Source organism: Leptopilina heterotoma, unplaced genomic scaffold (assembly GCF_015476425.1).
Source record: "Leptopilina heterotoma isolate Lh14 unplaced genomic scaffold, ASM1547642v1 Lhet_26, whole genome shotgun sequence".
NCBI classification, from domain to species: domain Eukaryota; kingdom Metazoa; phylum Arthropoda; class Insecta; order Hymenoptera; family Figitidae; genus Leptopilina; species Leptopilina heterotoma.
Window position 1 is genome coordinate 3,937,308 of NW_025110969.1, and position 20,572 is coordinate 3,957,879.

At 35.0% G+C, this 20,572-nt stretch overlaps 2 protein-coding genes across 2 annotated transcripts; both read right to left on the reverse strand.

Annotated features, from left to right (window-relative positions):
* Window positions 1-203: 203 nt before the first annotated feature.
* On the reverse strand, window positions 204-1,965 carry LOC122503349. The gene is made up of 5 exons (XM_043613853.1): window positions 1,774-1,965; window positions 1,552-1,674; window positions 1,202-1,384; window positions 866-895; window positions 204-607 (listed from the first exon to the last, which is right to left on the reverse strand). Exons 1-5 carry the CDS (start codon window positions 1,852-1,854, stop codon window positions 587-589), a joined length of 438 nt encoding a protein of 145 aa, XP_043469788.1. The 5' UTR covers window positions 1,855-1,965; the 3' UTR covers window positions 204-586.
* Window positions 1,966-14,993: 13,028 nt separating this feature from the next.
* Window positions 14,994-15,365, reverse strand: LOC122503361 (cellular nucleic acid-binding protein homolog). Its single transcript, XM_043613866.1, has one exon. It carries the CDS (start codon window positions 15,363-15,365, stop codon window positions 14,994-14,996), a length of 372 nt encoding a protein of 123 aa, XP_043469801.1.
* Between the last annotated feature and the right edge of the window lie 5,207 nt (window positions 15,366-20,572).

The window sequence follows — 20,572 nt, forward strand, 5'->3', positions numbered from 1 at the left end:
TTTCAATGTGAAAAAACATATGGCGATTGTCATTTTACAGCGCGAATAAATGTCAAACGTTTCATTTCAATAAAATAACACTAAGGAGTTAAGTTTTGCCCAAAATGGTCAGGGAACAAACCCATGGGAATTATTACACGTACATATTAATTTTAAGCTTTTTGTGAAGAATACAGTTAATTTCCATCAAGAAAAGCGTTAACTTGAAATCAATAATTGTTTATTTGAATCTCTTTTACATATAGTTAGATCAAAATTTTTTTTCTTTTTAAGCAATAAATTATGCATTTGGTCTGAATTCTGCGTAAAGCAATTAGAAGAATATTGGTGTTAATTAATTAAATTATTTATTCATTCATCAGAATTAAATAAATTACCCTACTTTTAAGGATCCAATAAAATTTGAATTATTATTCTGCCGGTGTTGATTTTAAAAAAAATTTCTTCTTTTGCATCTACATAAACGATGCGATGGTATAAATGTAGCTTCTTTCAAATAAACATTAAGTAAATAATTTTTATTTTTATTTAAGAAAAAATAAATTTTACCGCACACAGTTTTTGTCTGATGTTATGCATATACAGCTTATTCATTAGAATCTGAAATCTAAAACACATTAATTTAAATAATATGAAGAATTAGTTATCTAATAATAATTCTTTAAAATTACAATTCAGGTTAAATTTCAATTTTATATTCATAACAGAAAATTTTTCTAATAAAAAATGTCTTATTTAAATTTTTATCAAGTAAATAAACATTTACTTTAACTATAGCGTGTTGCAAATAAACTATGATATGATAATAGTCAAATATTAATTTTTAATGTCACTTTTATCGGTTGCTTAAAATATGTATTCTTACCTCTTCACTGTCTTTCTCTGAATAGAAAATCTAAATAATAAAATAAGATTTTTATGCTGTTTTTCATATAGAAAAATTTGTATTTAAAACAAATAAATAATTGAGGGCTCGGATCGAAGAACCGACGCTTGTAAACACACAGAACATTGCGAAGCGTCGGTTCTTCGATCCGAGCCCTCAATTTAGTATAGACTCTGAGACAAATGTACTTTTATTTAATACCTACTAATAAATTATATTTGGATTAAATAAAATTTTTCTTAGGGTGTAGTAATAAGTATTTTATAGTATATATATATATATATATATATATATTAGAATATTTTACAGTATTACCTTTTTCAATTTATTTGTAGTCCCACGCTTAACATTCAAAAAGTTTTCCTTTCCACTAGAATATAATTTTTTAAACGTATTTTTCAAATCAAATCGTTGATACCATGGTTCTTTTCTTATTGGTTCACTGCTATCCGAAAAACTTATTTGTTTTGGTATATATGAAAATGGAAATGGTTGCAACTGTAAAATGAAAGAAACTTCATTTCAAGTAATTTATAGTTAACATATTAAAGATGATTTTAGTGAAATTTTAGTTAAACTAATTTATAAGAAAATTATCTATATTAGAAAAATTTTGGGTGATCCAAAATTTTAATTAAAAATGTTCATATACTTGTATTAATTACATTTTCAAGATCTTCAAATGCGTCCGAAGCTCTTTTATCAATTAGTGACCATTCGCTATTTGATAATCTTTTACTGTTATCATCCCAATAATCTTCCTTTGAAGAAACATTCGGCAATTTCACCTGTATAAAAATAGAAGCAATTTTCATTATCCATGTACCTTTATTTTATTTATTAATATTAATCCGAATTTGTTAATTCATATACATTATAGGACTTACCTTTCTGCGAATGATTTGCAGACTGGCTTGTACCGGGAAGAAAGTGCAGTAAAACAAGAAAAATATTTTTAGAGAATGCATTATACTTTCCAAAAAATTAGAAATACTTCAGTAAAAATTAGGCACAAAAAATCAATTTCTACAATATATTGCGATTATAAGGCAGCTTTGAATATACTGTTTAAAAATTTTATAAAATATACGCTTTTAAGGTTTTATTTTCTTCTATTTTTATCTTATACTTATTTTAGTTAATAAAAAAATATCTTCTAAGCCATTGGAGTAAGCTTTTTAGACGGAAATTTTAAAGCAATAAAACAAAGCAAAATATAGATTTCTAAGAATTGTTATTATATGTTTTGATTATCAATATTGTCATTTTTGCAAATGACATCTAAAAAGTTAAAAATATTTTATAAAATTTGAAAATTATTCACTAGAGCTGATATAATACATTTTTTTATCGAACTGCAAACCTTTCTGAAGAGCTGTACACTGTAAAAAATTTAGGGAGTTAACGGACTCGGAAGTTGGGAGTTAAATTTTTCGAGTTAAAAATCAACTCCAAAAGAGAGTTAATTTCTAACTCCCTTCATTCAACACCCGCGCGAGTTATTTTTTCCATGGGGAGTTAGCATTTGGGTGTTAAATTTTAACTCTCTTTATTTAACTCCCCTGGCATTAACTCTCCAATGGGTGCGACTTTTATAGAATATCCCCTGGGGAGTTAAAATTTAACTCCCTTTTTTTACAGTGTATTAACAATTTAGGTAAAGATTGTTAAGTTAGTAATAATCGAACAGTTTCGAACACAACCATGTTGTTCATCAATGATAATTTTCATAAGAGAAGCCTGTAACGTATTTAAAATGTCGCGTTCAAAAACTAAAGTAATTCATAATAATAATTCATAATTCTGAATAAGCGCAATAAGTATGTAATTGGTTATGATAGACCCTCTCTCCAGCCTTATGAACCGGTATAATTTTAGCATGTTTCCAAATTTAAGGAAAAATATACATGAAGATAAAGCTAAATTAAAAGCAATAGCCAATGGCTCAGCTAGAACAGAGACACAATCCTTTACAATAAAACTCGGAATATTATCCCGACCAGAAACAAACGTTGGTTTTAATAATTTAGCTGCCTTAGCAGAATCTTTTCTGAGATTATCTTCGACGGACTTGATGTATATTGAACATGATTCTTTCTAATACGTTTGGGCAATTTTATACGTAAAGAATTTTGAACAAATACATTCAAAGGACGTTCCTGTCGCCTCGCCGAAGTCTCACGAACAGAAGAACAGGACAACAACCGCCACCTGGGCAATACTCCAAGGACGCTCAGCTTACCGGCTCACGGACAACCGTGCACTGACTCCTGTAGAAGGGACCTTCCGAGTCTAACCCAGTTTCCCTCAGGTCAGTGCACGCCGCCGCCGCCCTCCGGACGACCAGGTGACGTCACTTAACATCGTCCCAGGGATAAACTCTTCAGGGGACTAGTGAAGTGACTTAAGGCCCGTAAAGACGACCTTCTGAACCGAACTAGTCAAAAACCAACGTCAACGGCGACGCCACCGTCGGGCGCAGGTGGATTGCCTATTCAGGACGCCGCCCCAGAAGTAGCCGCTCGGAACCTCGGTCAGCAGGGAGGCCGTCACCCAGTTTGACAATTTCCAAGTCAACTACGTGTCCACTCCACAGACCAAAGGGGCTATGCCCCTCTTCCAGCAGGGTCCGCACCAATTCGGAAGGTACAAAACTTACGCCGTCGCCTCCGCGCCAAGTTTAGCAGAGCGCGGCGCACTTTGTTTCCCGTGGAAAACAACCAGATGGGACACGGTCTTGACACTGGAATTGGACCTAGCCGTCGTGTCCCCGAACACGGTTCCAGACGGTACGAGTGCTGCCAGATTCAAAGATTTTTCTTCAGATCTGAAGAAAATTTAATCAATCTGCGATATTTGAAGAATTTGAAGAATTATTGTAAAAATATAAAGATTTTTTTAAAAAGTTTGCAAAAGTTTTATATGTCACTTTATTGTGAAAAGTTTTACCAATGTCCAATGTGATTTCAGCTTAATAGACTGTTAAGCCAGTGAACTAGGTTTAATAATGTAATTAAACCTAATTCACCGACTAAAACTCTGATTAATATAGTTGTGGATATCGGACCTAAGCAGATAATGCGAGCAGACGATTTTCATTGGATTTGCTCATAGATACTTGCAGTAAATAAAAATTTAAATATAAGGACCAATCAAAAGCGACTCGATTGCGCTAACGCACCTAACCTTACAAAACACGTGTTATGCCTTACCGGTTCGACAATTCCGAAATGGATCAAGCAGAATAAACTGAACATCACACAACAGAAAAAATAAAAAAACGCACTAAAAAAACCTATCCGCAGAAATACCAAGCAGTATGGGAAAAGGAACCGACATTTAAAAATTGGATTCGGCCTAGTGAACAAGGAAATCTATTCTTTTCATGTGATTATTGTAAACAATCCTACAAAGCTGGCAAAGTAGAAGTTTCTCGACATTTAAAGTCAAAAAAGCATTCTGAAAATGCATCAAAATTCGGTAGAAATCAATCTGTATTGACCAATATTGGTTATGAAATAAGGTTGGGCATAGAGAAAAAATCGAAGATAAATGAAATAAAAATCACCAGTTTTATAGCCGAGCATAATTTATCCTTCTCAACTTCAGATCATCTTGTAAAACTCATTCAAAATTTACATCTTGATGAGGGGGTAGTTAAAAAAATGACGTGCGGCAGAACAAAGTGTAAATCTTTAATCGTTAATGTGATAGGGAAATATAGTTTTGAAAATCTAATCACAAAATTAAAGGAAAATAAATTTTCAATAATGATTGATGAATCAACTGATAAGTCGTCAGTAAAAACTTTGGCAATTGTTGTACGATATTTCAACGACCTAAAAGTAGATGATAATTTTTTGTGCATTAAAGAAGTATCACAAGCTGATACAGACCACCTTTACAGTGAAATAATTAATTTATTTAATGAAAATGGTGTGCCTTATAAAACCAACATGTTAGGATTCGCTGCAGATAATGCATCTGTCATGATGGGTAAACACCACTCGGTTTCTGCCCTTCTTAAACGTGATAATCCATTTTTGTTTATTGTTCGATGTATTTGCCACTCTTTCGATCTAGCAGCATCTAGTGCTTGTGAAAAACTTCCTGGAGATGTAGAATCGTTAGTTCGATATGTTTACAATTATATGCATAGAAGTTTTAAAAGATTATCGGAATTCAAAGAGTTTCAATTGTTTGTTGATTTAAAACCGCATAAATTACTCCATCCGAGTCAAACTAGATGGTTATCTTTGTTGCTTTCTGTTCAACGAGTCAGAGAACAATACTCTGCATTAAAATTGTATTTTGTTTCGGAACATTTAAAAAAAAATTGCGATGATCTTTCTACTGCTACGACGATTCATTTGCTTTTAGAAAATCCGGTAAACAAACTGTATCTCGACTTTTTAAGCTTTGTACTTCCATTGTTTACTGATTTAAACAAGGAGTTTCAATCTGAATCTAGCAAAATTCATATTGTATATGCGAAAGTGGCTCAAGTTTATAAAACTTTATTAGATTGTTACGTGAAACGAGATTACATAATTAATACACCTTTGGATCGTCTTCAATATAGAAATCCAGAAAATTTCATGAAATTAGAAGACATTTATTTTGGCCCGGCTGTTGCTTTATCGCTTACTCAAAATGAAGGCATTTTTAGTAGAGAAGATTTACAAAAATTTAGGTTAAATTGACTCAATTTTTTTATTGAAGCATCTCATCAACTATTTCAACGGTTTCCATTTAATTCTGCTTATCAAAAAATGTTAGAAAACATGAATGTATTTGATCCTGCGTATTTTAAAGCAAATCGTCCTACATCAATCTGTAATCTTGCTGTAATGTTTCCTCCTGAAATGATTGAGACAGAAATTTTAGAAGCACAGTGGCGTTTATTTCGAAACGATACATATGTTGACAATCAAGAGTCAAATGACTTTTACGAGTTTTGGAATGGGGTTGGCAAAATTTTAAATCCCGACGGTTCTTTAAAATATGGACAAGTGTACGAATTATTTAAATCGATCGCCGTACTTCCCCATAGTAGCGCAGCAGTGGAAAGAATATTTTCCCAAATAAATATAAATAAAACAAAATTGCGAAATTCACTTGAAACGGAATCAGTTAGTGGAATTTTGTTAACAAAGAGACTGATGAAAAATGATGCCTGTTATAATTACAGCATCCCAATTGAACTAGTGCAAAAACATAAGGCTGACATGTACTAATACGTCAATTAATATTTTAAATGGTTTTAAAAATGTTTCAATATTTTAAAGTATTTTATTTCCTATTAAGAATATGAAACTGTGATTATTAAAATTGATGTGATAGAAAGTTTATGTATAAAGTATAAATGAAAATATTTATATAAACGTGAATAATATAAATAAAACATTTTTTAAAGATATATTGTAATTTTTGTTCTTTACATTCTTATGAGTATAATAATAAATATAATAATTTTAATAAGATATATGACATTCATTATTATTTAGCAAATTAATAATTTAATATTTCCAAGGATAAATCTAAATAATTTTGGAATCAAAATTTTTAAAATGTTAACCACATTCTTTAGAAGAATCAAACTCTTTCTATGAATAGTATTTTTGAAAGAATTTAATTATTTTCAATACATGAAGTTTAAAATCCAAAACAATTAAAAAGAAAAATTAAAAAAGTTAAGAAAAAAATAAGCAAACAAAACTAACTTTCAAATTGCAAACAGATTACGTAATATAACAATTATTAATATAGATTATAATTGTATTATTTTACTATTATAACTATTGCGCTTTTAAATTTTCCCGCTGTAAATTGTTAACCACACACTTTTTTACGACATTCATGACCGACATTGTTCTAATTCTTTAAAATTGTTTGTGAATTTTAATTTAATTTATCATATTTGAAAAAATATATAAATAAAATCTGAAGAAATATTTGAAGAAATTTTTTTATTTAGTCTAAAGATTTCTGAAGATAAATAAGGAAAGTTTGAAGATTTGTCGTTGTAGTCATCTGGCAGCACCGTCGGTATCTCAGTAGCCACTAGGAAACCTCTCGGAGAAGTCGTGTTATACCGGACGCACCAATACAACAGCTGGATTCACGCGTGCAAGGCACTAATGTCCGCACAAAAAGTCTTTGCCCCTCAGATTTTGTTAACTTTGCAAGCTTATAACTCTTTTAAAAAAATTTTTTTAATTTTGGAATAAACAGTTAATAAAGCGTAGTTTATCTGTGCAAATAAATATATGCTATTCATAAATGGAAAAAATTTTGTTTCTAATTTGTAATCAAATATGTATAAAAATGTCCCTTAAAAATGATACTTTATAAAATGTATGTACTTTTACTAGTCCCTGTGATGTTATTAACAATGGAAAAAATTTACAAAACGTATAGCAGATGTGTTAATAATTAACCTTTATAAAGAAGGTTAAAATATCTTAAAATTATGTTAATTAACGTTGTAATGAGCATTTTTATGCTAATGTGCTATCTGGCTTCAGAATAAAGATACAGCTTTGCGATAAATAGTAAAATGTATATTTTTGAAAATTAAACAAAATTTGAAGACTTGTATCTAAATGCAATTTAAATTGTGCTCTTTATCCCTTTAGAAAATTTTCAATTTTTAATGAGGTGTCGATTTCACTTTTAGCAAAAAAAACGTAGAAAAAAGGGTCGCATAGACAAGTGTAACTTGCCGACCGGAGAGTTTCTTACGGTCAATTTCAAGACCAAACCTTTGTAGGCTTTTAAACTCAGGGATGTGTCATGGAAAATCAGAATAGTCGTAAATATTTTTATGTTAAAGGGGCTTCACCTACTGCAATATTCCATTATACATCCCTGACTCCCAAAGCCTAGGTGTAGTTTACTGGTGAGCCATGTTTCCGAGCAGGAAGTGGCACTAAATTTTTTCTGACATTTTTTTTCAATTCAATCCAAAAAATGCCGTTTTTCTTAAAAATTAAAATTATTAATTAACAACTTTTTAGCTTAAATATTTTTGAATGTTGTACTGGATATTTTACAATTTGTCGCAAAGCTGTATCTTCATTCTAAAGCCAGATAGCACATTAGCATAAAAATGCTCATTACAACGATAATTAACATAATTTTAGGATTTTTTAAACTTCTATATAAAGGTTAATTATTAACAAATCTGCTATACGTTTTGTAAATTTTTTCCATTGTTAATAACATCACAGGGAATAGTGAAAGTACATCATACATTTTATAAAGAATCATTTTTAAGGGACATTTTTATACATATTTGATTACAAATTAGGAACAAAATTTTTTCCATTTAAGAATAGCATATATTTATTTGCACAGATAAACTACGCTTTATTAACTGTTTATTCCAAAATTAAAAAAAAAATTTTAAAAGAGTTATAAGCTTGCAAAGTTAACAAATTCTGAGGGGCAAAGACTTTTTGTGCGGACATTAGTGGCCCACACCCTCTCCAGTGTCTCTGTCACTCCGTGCCTAGAGGACCGTTGTCCAAACATATACTTCTACGCTTGTGTGTGATGGGCTCTACTCTCGGGTGGATTGAGTAGCTCGAGAGCGAAACTATCACGCTCACTTCCGTCTCTATCTCTCATTCCCCTCCCATTCAACCATCGTCCCTTCTCAGGGCCACCAAAAAATTCTCGAGTTAAGAATCTTGCTGATTTTGCTAACTTTGTTTCCTCGCCTTTGAACTAGTCTATCTAGTCTATCTTTAATATTCATTTTTGCCAATTTATGTAAATCTTGTTCAGACAATTGTTTTGGTGCGCTTCCTCTAACCTTATTTGATTAAGAGTTGCAGCTGCCATAGATATTTTTGTTCAGCAGATATCCTGGAGTAGAAAAAGACCAAGGCAACTAATTCCTCCGATAGGTACCATAAGTGCCCCTTAAACTTTTGACAAGCCTCAATTAAAATTCCCTTGTTGATTTTTGCATAATCTAACAACTTAATCAAATTTAAATAATTCTTTAAAATAATGCCTTTTTCGTTAGTGCCTAAAGGAAATTGGTTACGAAAGATCCATATTTTTAGAGCATAAATGTCACTTGACATCCATCTTGAATGGTGCATCGCTCTTGGGTGCATAAGTAACATACCTCCTTTTGGTGTTTCACCTAAAAACATTAGTGTAAGCTCCAACAACTGTCGATAATCATCCATAGGTTGACACGTTGCGTCCAATTTTTCTTTGGCAAAAAAATTATGCTTTCTTTCTCTTCTCGTAACTTTTGCAATACACGCTTGTCAGATATACCAGGTTTGAATTTTGTGTGATCTAAATTTTTCCAACTTGTACTAAAAGTTTTAAGCACAGCTGTTTCTGGACCACATGTTGATCCGAGACATTTTATACAAATACTTTGCAGAATTATTTCAGGAATGTGATGTCTGCAAGCAAAATATAAAAAGTCTTTTTCGAATCAGTGTTCCAGTCGTATATACACGTGTCTTTTATTCTTCCAGTGTTAATAGCACAAGTATCAAAACAATCAATTATACGATCCACCAAATTCTATGATTTAACAAGATCTGCCACTGCGATGGATTGTCTAATTGTAATAGTCCAGTCGCCCTATGTTTTTTCGTGCCAAAATTGATACTTCACTTTTGACTGGATTCATATAGTGTGTGACAGTAGTATGAATATGTATATGTTTCCCACTCGAGATTTTTCCAGCTGCGCGTTATAAACCATTGCAAAGGTGACGAACAACAGTTTTTCGATGACAGTTCTTTCCCATAAAATTATAGGGGAAAAAGTTGTCATTAAAAGTTATAGAGCTCGGAAATACCTGTAAAATGATGGTCATAGGTTAAAATTGGTGCATTTGTTTACTTGCAAGTGAATTTAAACCACTAAAAATGAAAGTGTGGTTTCCACTAAGAAACCACAGTTTCTTAACTGTTTAATAACTTGAATAAAAGTTAACTAATTCTTTCGGTATTCTTCAAAAATATGCCTCTCATGACCCTTAAGATGTGTGCTAAATTTGGATCCGATCGGATGAATAGTTTATGAAAAATTCCATTTGTTAACTAAAAACATGATTTTTTTCAATGGAATTTCTACATTTTTGGCCGGATGAAAATCAGTTTTTTTGTCGGATTCTCTTCAGTAAATGCCAATCTATCAATCACAATTTGTGGCAAATTGAATTTTTGCAAAAAACTGGTTTTCGTGGAGGGAGTAAATTTTTACTGACAAACAATTAAACACAGTAGCGACAATTTTAACTTAAACAATTTCGGACAAACGCCATTGAATTAGAAATGTTTTTCTGCAAATTTTCAACAAAAAAAAATGTTGACCTAGCACTAAAGGGGTGGGAGAAAATTTTATTTTTTAATTAAAATCCTGAGTATTTGTTTTTTAATATTTTAACTTGGTTCTTCGATAATTTATTAATTTGTAAATTTTTTAACAGATAATATAACTAATAAACATTTCAACAAATTATTTGATAATGAAAAATCGAGTCAAAGTGGAGTTTACTATTTCACTCGCTCGCGACGGTGGAGTGGGGGACTCGAAGAGATGCGGCAGCTGCGCGACAGAATTCGCTTCAAGTTGTCAAATTTTTTCAAATTGCTATAACTTTGGTACAAATTAACGAATTTCGATCGCTATTTTTTTAAACTTGGCTAACTTTTTCTCAGGATTTCAAATCTTTTATTGCTTTTTTAAAAAAATTATAAATAATATGAGAAAATTAATATAAAATTTTATTTTTCTAAAAAAATTATTGTTAATTTAATAAATTGTTCTTTCTGCATAACTAATTGCAAAAACTGCTTTTCTCAAAAAAATTTATAAAAAAATTTTGTTTTATATTGTTTTTACCGAAATTTAAACACAATAAAATCTAAGAATAATTAAATGAAATAAATTCAATTTTATCTTTTCATTCTTAATTTTATCTTATCTTGTATCATTCCCTCATAATTGAAATATATTATTTTGATTTACACTTAAGGCGTAAAAAGTAAAAAAAACGAAAATGCGTTACTTTTAAAGTCAATTTTTAAGAAATGATGATTTTGATCTTTTAAATTTTTGACTTTAAAAGTATCGCATTTTCGTTTTTTTTACTTTTTTTTAATTTCATCATATACGTCCACTAGGTATTAATGTATACTAAAAAACAAATTTTGTTTTTTTGATTTTAGACAGTCAGGAGAGGCTCTATGCGAGGCACCGCAAATTCTTACAAATTTGAGATCAACAATTTTTAGGGCACTCTACGAATTGTAAATAACGGTTAAAAAACGAAACAATTTTTTCTTTTTTTAGTTTTTATAATGTACTTGAAGGTGCAAAAATCGTTTTTAATATTTTAAATAAAATGACTGTAAAAAAAAACATTTAATTGGGGCCCATTTTTTGCCTTCGCAAACGCAAGTACGCCTTAAATATAATAATTAATAAACATTTAATTCTAAAATAATATCCTTTTAGAAAAAACAATATCAAATAAAACTTTTTTATGAAATTAATTTAGAAACATAGCTTTTGCAATCAGTAATGTTGAAAAAACAATTTATTAAATTGACAATAATTTTTTAAGAAAAAAAAAATTCTGAAAAATTAATATTAATTTTCTCATATTATTTATAATTTTTTTTAAAAAGTAACAAAGGATTTGAAATCCTGAGAAAAAGTTAGCACAGTTTAAAAAAAGAATGATCGAAATTCGTTAATTTGTACCAAAGTTTTTATATCTCGTTCGGATTTATCAGGATAATTAGAAGAATTCGTGCTGATGAAGAATATTCTCGAAATTTGCAAGTAATTATCAAAATATGTATTGAAAAAGAACGTTGAAAAGTTGAAGCTTGGGGGTGTCTGCTCGAATTTAGGACGTGTTTGATACCATGGTCGTGAACAAATTTTTCGAATGCTTTAGACGTAAAGCATGTTCCTCTGTCGCTTACAATTTTACAGGGTGCTCCGAAATTATTGATAAATTTTTCCAATCGCGATATCACACATTTAGCGCTCGTATTTCTGACAGGTTCAATAACCGAATATTTTGTCAAATTGTCGATAATACCTAAAATGTATTTGTTTTTCCGTGGCGACTCAATGAAAGGTCCTAAATGGTCTATGTGTATAACCTCGAAGAGACGTTTTTCAGGCGGAATAGGATGCGAATTCGCCCTCCTATTTTCCTGGTTTACCCTTGGAGAGTATACACTCGATACAATTTGTGACAGTTTTCTAATTAGTTAAAATTAAAGCAATAAAAAATGTGACTAAACTCGTTAACTCAAAATATACACAAAGAATCAAAGGGGAAATTCCTCCGAGATTGTAACCGTCGAATGCTTGGCGACGATCAGACTCATTCCATTTATATTTATCAACTCACCAGAAAATTACCTTTTTCCAAAATCCTGGTTTCTCCGTAGTACGCTGGCAGATGGGCCGATAATTAAACACAAGATTTAATTCAAATAAACACTTTATTAATTCAAAAACCAACCAGCTCCACTGGTTAAATAACAGGTGTTTCGTGTCGCGACCATATTGCAAACTGATCTCCTTCGCTAATTCTACTGGAACTCTCTGCAATCTTTGGTCCAATTCCCGCAGCTCATCGAGAATGCTGGTTGTCCTTGTAGAAGACGTTGAAATTCCAGACTCAGGTTCAGACGTTGACAAAGAGTCCACAAGGCCCTGACGGTGACAAGATGAGGTTATCAAATCGTTAATCTTCACCCTGTCGATTTGTCGAGGACAGGACGGAATCACAACCTCCTTTTTCTTATTGTGACTTGGGCTCAACGATGGTGGCTTACTGGAAGACTAGGCTTCCCCCTTTCTTAACGGTTTATCACCTCTATCTTTCGATAAAACAAATTTAGGAGACTCAGATGAACTCGCTCTGCTGCTTCCGATTTTTTGACAAAACCTCTTTTCGAAGTATTCGTGTAGGTGACCGACATGTCTCTAATAGGCCTTGTTCCCAAATTTTACATTCATGTCCCTGCGATGAACTCGTCCACACCTAGGACAATCCATTATAACCACTCCCCAACGACCACAGTTTTGACAGAAAACATTACGGCTATGAGGAGAATCTTTGAGAAAATGTTTCAGTGAACAGCAGTTGTGGCAAGCACCGAGTGGGGGATCCAACTCCGGGTCGGTGGGAATTATATCCACTCCCCCAATCATTCTACCGCCTCTAATGATACGAGAACTGGATGACGAATCCGGTTTCTCACGCTGAAATTTACGCTCCTTCTCCTTATTTCTAACCTTCTCGTTATCTTTCTTTCCAACATCTTGGCTGGAAGATGGTACTCAGACCACTGACCGAATGGAAGGAGCTGTTGCGTAATCAGGCAGCTCCTCGAAACCAGATCGAGCTTGACTCTTTGAAACGCTGTTAAGGGACGATTCCCTTTTCGAACCCACATAATCCCAAGCTGATAACGGGATAGTGTTTCGATGAATCTTCTCACGCTCCTGACGATACCTCAGTACCTCCAAATCAAAGTACCACTCGGCTCTGAACCAACCACCTGTTCCAGTTTCTTAACTGCACAACGGCTCTCCCAACGTTGATAACTTTCATCTACTCCACGCGCAATATTGTCAACCTCTAAACCATGCCTGATAGGCATCTTTTCCAAAAGATTAAACGCTGACAAACCCTCAGTATTCTTGGAACGCCGCTTATGCTCCTTTATCTTGATTTTTCTTGACGACGACTTCGAAGAACACTTTATTTTAGGAATTGTGCCTGTTTCCTTCGGCGGTTCCAACTTTTTTCCTCGACTCGTCTAGATCACGGGATGGTCGAAACTCTACTTCGACAATGGAAGGGAGGTTTATACACCCTATCGCTTCCTCCGTTCCAACGGACTGCTCAGGGGCAACTGGTTCTCCTTCTCCCACCACGTCTAATATTTCCTCTGAAGAAACTTCATCCTCCCAGTTCTGCAGTACTCGGTCAATTATTGATGCGAGTGGGCTCATCGTTTGAACCTCTGGAGGTTGAAACTCTGGGATCGTACGCTTTCGTGGAACATATTGACCCCTATCGGGCAATCCTCTCGTCTTCATGCTGCTTCAACGCCACATTCCGGAACTTTCAATTCTTCCTCCACTGACGGAATGTAATCTCCTCTTAGGTTTACGATCCAACGATGGGGACACTCGATGAGCAGGCATCTACCGATCTGAAACATAATACATGTAAACAATAATTCAACCAATCGCCTGACTGCGTGGTGGAATAAAATGTTTTATTTGCAAAACGCGAGCCCTCATAACCCGTCGACTATCTCCGTCTTCTATCTAACTCGTAAACAACATCGGACAACTTTCTCGCGATCTTAAAAGGACCCTTGAATTTAGGCGCTAACTTGGCCGAGAACTTCTGAGCCGCATTTGACAATTTATGAGCACACCATAAAACTTGATAACCGACGCTGAAATTCGCAACCCGCCTATTACGATTATAATAACCGGCTTGTTTCTCGCGAGCTTCATCAACAAAATGTGCAACCAAATGGCGCAATGCATCAAGGCGCTTCATTCGATCTATCCATAATTCGGGGTCGAGACGCTGAACAGAATTTTGATTTTTGACTTCACGACGTAAACTTTTGACCGGTTCCGGATGTCGACTAAAATTCAAAAATGGGGACGTTTTGATAGAAGACTGAACAGCCCTGCTCACTGCGTGACGAAACTCGTGGACGTGCTTGTCCCAGTCTCGGTGATAGGCGCCGACAAATGAAGCAATCAAACAAATGAAGCCGACAAATGAAGCTCAGTTAGAGGTACCACCTCCGTAATGTCCCCATGAAGTACACCCTCATTAATGTCAAGTTCTCCATGTAGACGACTCACACTCGGTACTGGAATCGTTTCCTCTCTATTAGAAAGGGGAATCAACTTCTCATCGCCGATCTCTTCTTCATTACATTGCTTCATGGGGCGCTGACAGTTGGTTGATTGCTCATCAATCTCCTGTGAGTACTCCATGGCTTGTAGGTTAAGAAAAATATCATCGGAACCATCTAGTACACTACTATTGGCCCCAGCACTCTCAGTTGGGGAGGATAAAGCCACTATCCCCCCCTTTCTCGTTTCTCAACATCTCTCTTACTTTAACACAGTTGGGACAACGTGAAAACACTGTCCCCTTGGTTCCACTAACCTGACAAGCTTCGTTTGTCGCTTTTTTAGTCTTTTCTTTACATTCTGCGGCATAATGACCTTGTTGGTTGCAGTTATAACACACTCTTAGCGGACACTCGTTAGATCGATGACCCACTATTTTACAAATATTACAACTTCCTAAAGATGACATTTTTTTTGCCATTGCTGATCTATCACTCTTCCCTGAAGTAGTAGCATTCCTTTGACTTGAAGTCCAAGGCCTTGCTGACGTCTGAGAAGGGTTCACGGACGCTGACATGACTGGGGAAGACTTTTCAGTTGTTCACTTCACTTTCACTTCTTCTTTTTACGTGATTTCTTCCTAGTTTTCATAACCCGCATCATCTTCTGATTGCGACTCTTCAGACGATAATGTCAATATCGATCGGCTACGCTCACGGTCCGGATTAATATTATTAGTACGCAGATACTCTCCACCTCTGTTAATAGTGTCCCAATAACGCTGATAATTGCCTCGATCTCCGAGCTCATTAGTATTTCGAAACTGGGTCTCATTTTCGAAAACCTTTGGTTCAACGCGCTAACTTCTTCTCGTGTCGTTATTTTCCTCCCCCTACTCCTTATGTGCCATTCTTCGTATTCTGGGGGATTCAATAACTTCCTGCGGTCGTTCATCGCGGAAGGTAGGCGAGCCTTTCTCTGTTCGTCAATTTCCGATGGAGAATTTTGTCGTGGACGCTGACGTGGAAGCTGATAATCTCCTCTCTTCGGTATCGTGCCAGTATTCGACACTCGATCGGCTGAAACAGTACTCGGTGCAATCATTTGTTGCTTACTCTTACCCTCATCACGTGGAACTTCAAAAGATGCCTTTGGATGAGCCCAATTCAACTCAACATTTCTATTTTGAGCGAAGAAAGCTCCCATACACGGGTCATAGTGTATCCTGGCGTCCACCTGACTCATAGTAAAAACATTCGGGGAAATATTTGGGGTTGTCCTCCCAGAAGAAGGCAACAACCACGAGACTTGTGAGGGAGACGCTGATCGGCTTGATGCCGTTGTGGTAGTCACTGATGGCCGCTTTTCAGTATTCACTACTGTTACACCTAATGACGAACCAACGCTGACAACACTCCGAGCCCTCGCCTCTGAATTGGAATTTATAAAAATATTTTCTACCTCCGATACCCCACCTACTGCCTGGTTATTTTCGGGATTTTCGCTTTCCCTGCTCTCTTGAACATCACCACTATCATTCTCAAACGATGACAACTCTACCAGGGGTCTATTCGTTGCCGGTGACGTTCCCTCTAACATAAAAATGTAAACGGAATTGGCTGTGTCATACCTTTCTAACCACGGCACGTAAACCACTTCACTAAACAGTACCCTTGCTCTGAAGTAGAGTCTCCAATGAGCACGATCGACGTGGACGTGGACGCGACGTGCTGACGTCACCCATTTGAATAGCATGGGTGACGTCAGCACGTCGCGTCCACGTCCACGTCGATCGTGCTCATTGTAGACTCTACTTCAGACGTAGAAGACGTTCACGTAGGACTTGTACCGTTCCTTTTACACTCGCTTGATTTCTCTCTAATTCTGACTTCATTTCGGCTATCGGTGTATTACTAATTGTATCCCATAACACACGCACATCGCGATTCCCTAATAAACGCGCGATCTGACGCTGATATGAATCCATGGCGCTGACAATTTATTGGGTATTTTACCAATGATCAGAATGAAAGAATAACCAACACAAACAATGACACACGGAAAAAAAAGAAACAATAATGAAATAAAATTATTCCAATTAAATACTGGTATTATTCCAATCTTCTCTCTGCTCTTCGTATGAAATAAAAAAATATGTTTTTCTTTATTTATTTTTTTTAAACAAATTAATTTAAAAATCACTCGCAAAAAATAAAACTAAATTCCTGTTGAACTTACATTTTCGTCAAGTGACGCAACGCGTCTTCACATTTGCCCCGCAATATGACTGACGCTGAAATCACCACTTGGCGAATCAAGTAACAACTCAAGGAGAAATAGAAATTTTAAATTTCAAGGGCACTCGTACCGAGAATTCAAAAAGAAACTTTACTCTTTAGTAATTTCGCATTTGTCGAAACGTATTATTATTATATTCTCTTACGCCTTACGACACTATAAGAAACAAAAAAAAACTCTCACTAACCTTAAAATATGTCGCAATCACTTGCACACGTTTACACGCTACAACAACTTGATTTTCCTCTCAGCGCAAACAAAAGGAAAAAGAAATTATTACCCTTAACCCGTGTACAAAAAAAATGAAAAACAAGGTCTAACATTATTACGCGGTTCGCTTGGTGTCGAACGACCAATGTCTCTTGGCGATTTCACCACACACGGACTACTTTTCACGGTGCTGAAAATCCACTACGTTCATTGCCCACAATGCGCAGGCTCGAAGGAAATGACGTCACGCCAAGCACATGTTCGGTAACGCCAGCAAAAATCAAACCGGAAACTGGTCTAAAATCGTGAAAAATCCTTTCAGATTTTTCGTTATTCGACCACAAGCAAAAAAAAACCTCGATAGATTAGAATTAAAACTAACCTTTTCGACAATTATCACACTTAAGGCTCACGGTGAAAATAAAATACTTTATTCCACCAGACGCTGACATGGTATGAAAACCATCGAACGAGTCTTAAAATCCCAACAGTGCCCCACGTTGGGCGCCATTTGTGACAGTTTTCTAATTAGTTAAAATTAAAGCAATGAAAAATGTGACTAAAATCGTTAACTCAAAATATACACAAAGAATCAAAGGAAACATTCCGCCGAGATTGTAACCGTCGAATGCTTGGCGACGATCAGACTCATTCCATTTATATTTGTCAACTCACCAGAAAATTACCTTTTTCCAAAATCCCGGTTCCTCCGTAGTACGATGGCAGATGGGCCGATAATTAAACACAAGATTTAATTTAAATAAACACTTTATTAATTCAAAAACCAAACAGCTCCACTGGTTAAATAACAGGTGTTTCGTGTCGCGACTATATTGCAAAAGTGTCCGATTCGCACTCAAAATGTCTGGATCTGAACATTGGAACAACAATAGTTCATCTTCACGAGTCTCTACAACGAAAATATAATTGTCGTCAATCAGATTATCGGGCTCTCCAATAGGTCTACGTGACAACGCATCAACATGCGTCATGCGTTCTCCTGGTCAATCGTAAATTCACATTCCGCGATAATCCCCAGCCATCTGACGATCTGAGGTTGTTTTGTTTTCAAAGCATTTATATTGACGAGAGCCTGACAATCCGTTACAACAGTGAATTTGACACTAATTAAAAATTCTCTTAATCGTGATACAGACCGTACAATGTCCAACAATTCTAGTTTACTAGAATCGTAAGCGCTTTCGACCTCTGAGGTCCTTCTACTGACTGCATAAACGAGTTTTAGATTTTTCAAATTGCCCTGTAAAGGCATTGCTCCGATACCACGTGACAAAGCGTCCGTATGAAGTTCCGTGACCTCAGCATTAGGGTCGTAATGCGTCAACACAGGATATTTTGTGAGTCTCGATTTTATTTCCTGAAAGCTATTTTCCTGTTCATTTTCCCAATTATATTTTTCGTCATTTTTAGTTTTAGTAAGTAACGTCAACGGCGCTGAAATTTCGGCGAAACCCGGGACAAACCGTCGGAAAAAAACTCGACAGGCCAAGAAAACTTCTAACCTCGTGAACGTTTCGAGGTCGTTCGAACTTTTTTATCGCTTCCGTTTTCGCATTGCTTGGCTGTATTCCATCGGCCCCTATGTTAAAACCAAAAAATTCAACTGTTTTCATTGAAAAACGACATTTAGATAAATTTAGAGTCAATCGTGCCTCTTTTAGCAAATCTAGGACCATTCTCAATTTTTGAATCATATCATCCCAGGACGTAGATGGTATGATTGTATCGTCAAAAAAATTGAATGCTACATTACCTTGCACTTTACCCAAAACTTTGTGCATCAACTTTGCAAAATAAAAGGGGGCGTTAGTTATCCCGAAGTTTACTCTTTCAAATTGACTAGTCTGCTTTTCCGTTATAAAAGCCGTTTTAGGCTTGGCGTTCTCCGTCAACGGTATTTGGAGAAAACCCTTTGCCAAATCGAGTGTGGTACCTATTTGTTTCTATAAGAAAACGTAACGCGTCATCGAAATTCGGTAAAGGATATTTTATTTTAATAGTGTCCGCATTGACTCCTTGAAAATCTGTAACCTTTCGTGGAATACCGTTTTTATTTTGTACAAGAAAAGCAGGATTAGCAAATTCTGCTGTTGTCTCGGTGACAATTCCAGCTTTTTTATAATCCATCACGATATCATCTAATTCTTCTCTGTCTGTCAGAGACATTTTATACGGTTTCGCAGAATACGGCACAGTCCCCGGTTTTAATATTATGTCCATCACTATCTGATTAGTCATACCTAATTCGTTCAGATTTTGCGCGACACAACACCTATATTCATTTAACAAGTCGACGAATTCTTGTTTTTCTTTCGAACTAATATCATCGTCAACTATCACGTCCTCGTTCGTAATCGGTAAAACACGAGGTTTCACTTCTCTCAGTTTATCTATCGCGTAAATCGCTTCGCCAATTCTGCCACCTTTATTTAACACTTTGAGTTTCGAATCAAAATTAATATAAGGAATAGTTGCTTCTCGATTTTGAATCACTACATCTACGAAATTAATCCAATTTTGTTCTATTTTTGTACTTGATTGGAAATTCTTTAGAATTTGGTAATTCTTTAAACGAAAAATCATCAACGTCACGAAACTCGAATTTGTCACCGACTCGAATATAAGCAAGATCTGACAGCTCTGTGTGATTTCGCCCGATCATAACCTCAAAGTTCTGCACATTATCCGGTACGACTCTCAATAATACATTATGCGGTTTCACATTATCGACTTCAAAAAATCCCGAGACTACTCCTAGAGATTCCACAAAAACCCCACTAGCACCGAAACCCTTTAATTCAATTTTTCCAGATCCAATGAAGAAACCGGAATTAATCGCGACAGTGAGTTTAATTGTTGACACGGAACTTCCCGGATCTACGAAGGCAACGAACGATTTATTATTTATATTGACAGATTTTATAAATTTTTCTACCGAATTATCTGAACTACTCGACATAATTAAGTTAACATTATCATTTTCTTTTTTAACGGATCTATCACATCTTTTTGCCTTATGGCCAACTCGTTTACATTTATAACATCTTACCTGCCTGCTAGGTTTGCTACAGTTTCTACTAAAATGTCCCTCTTTACCACAATTGTAGCATTTGATGTTCCGGTTGATGTTGATGGAAACGCCGTCTGTAGCTTGCTGTCGAAGTCAGAACTGCGTGTTTCTCTCGATTGTGTAGTAACTCCTTGAAAACGTTTATCTCGATGTCCTCTCAACTTCGTCCTTTTCGTATTCCTCTA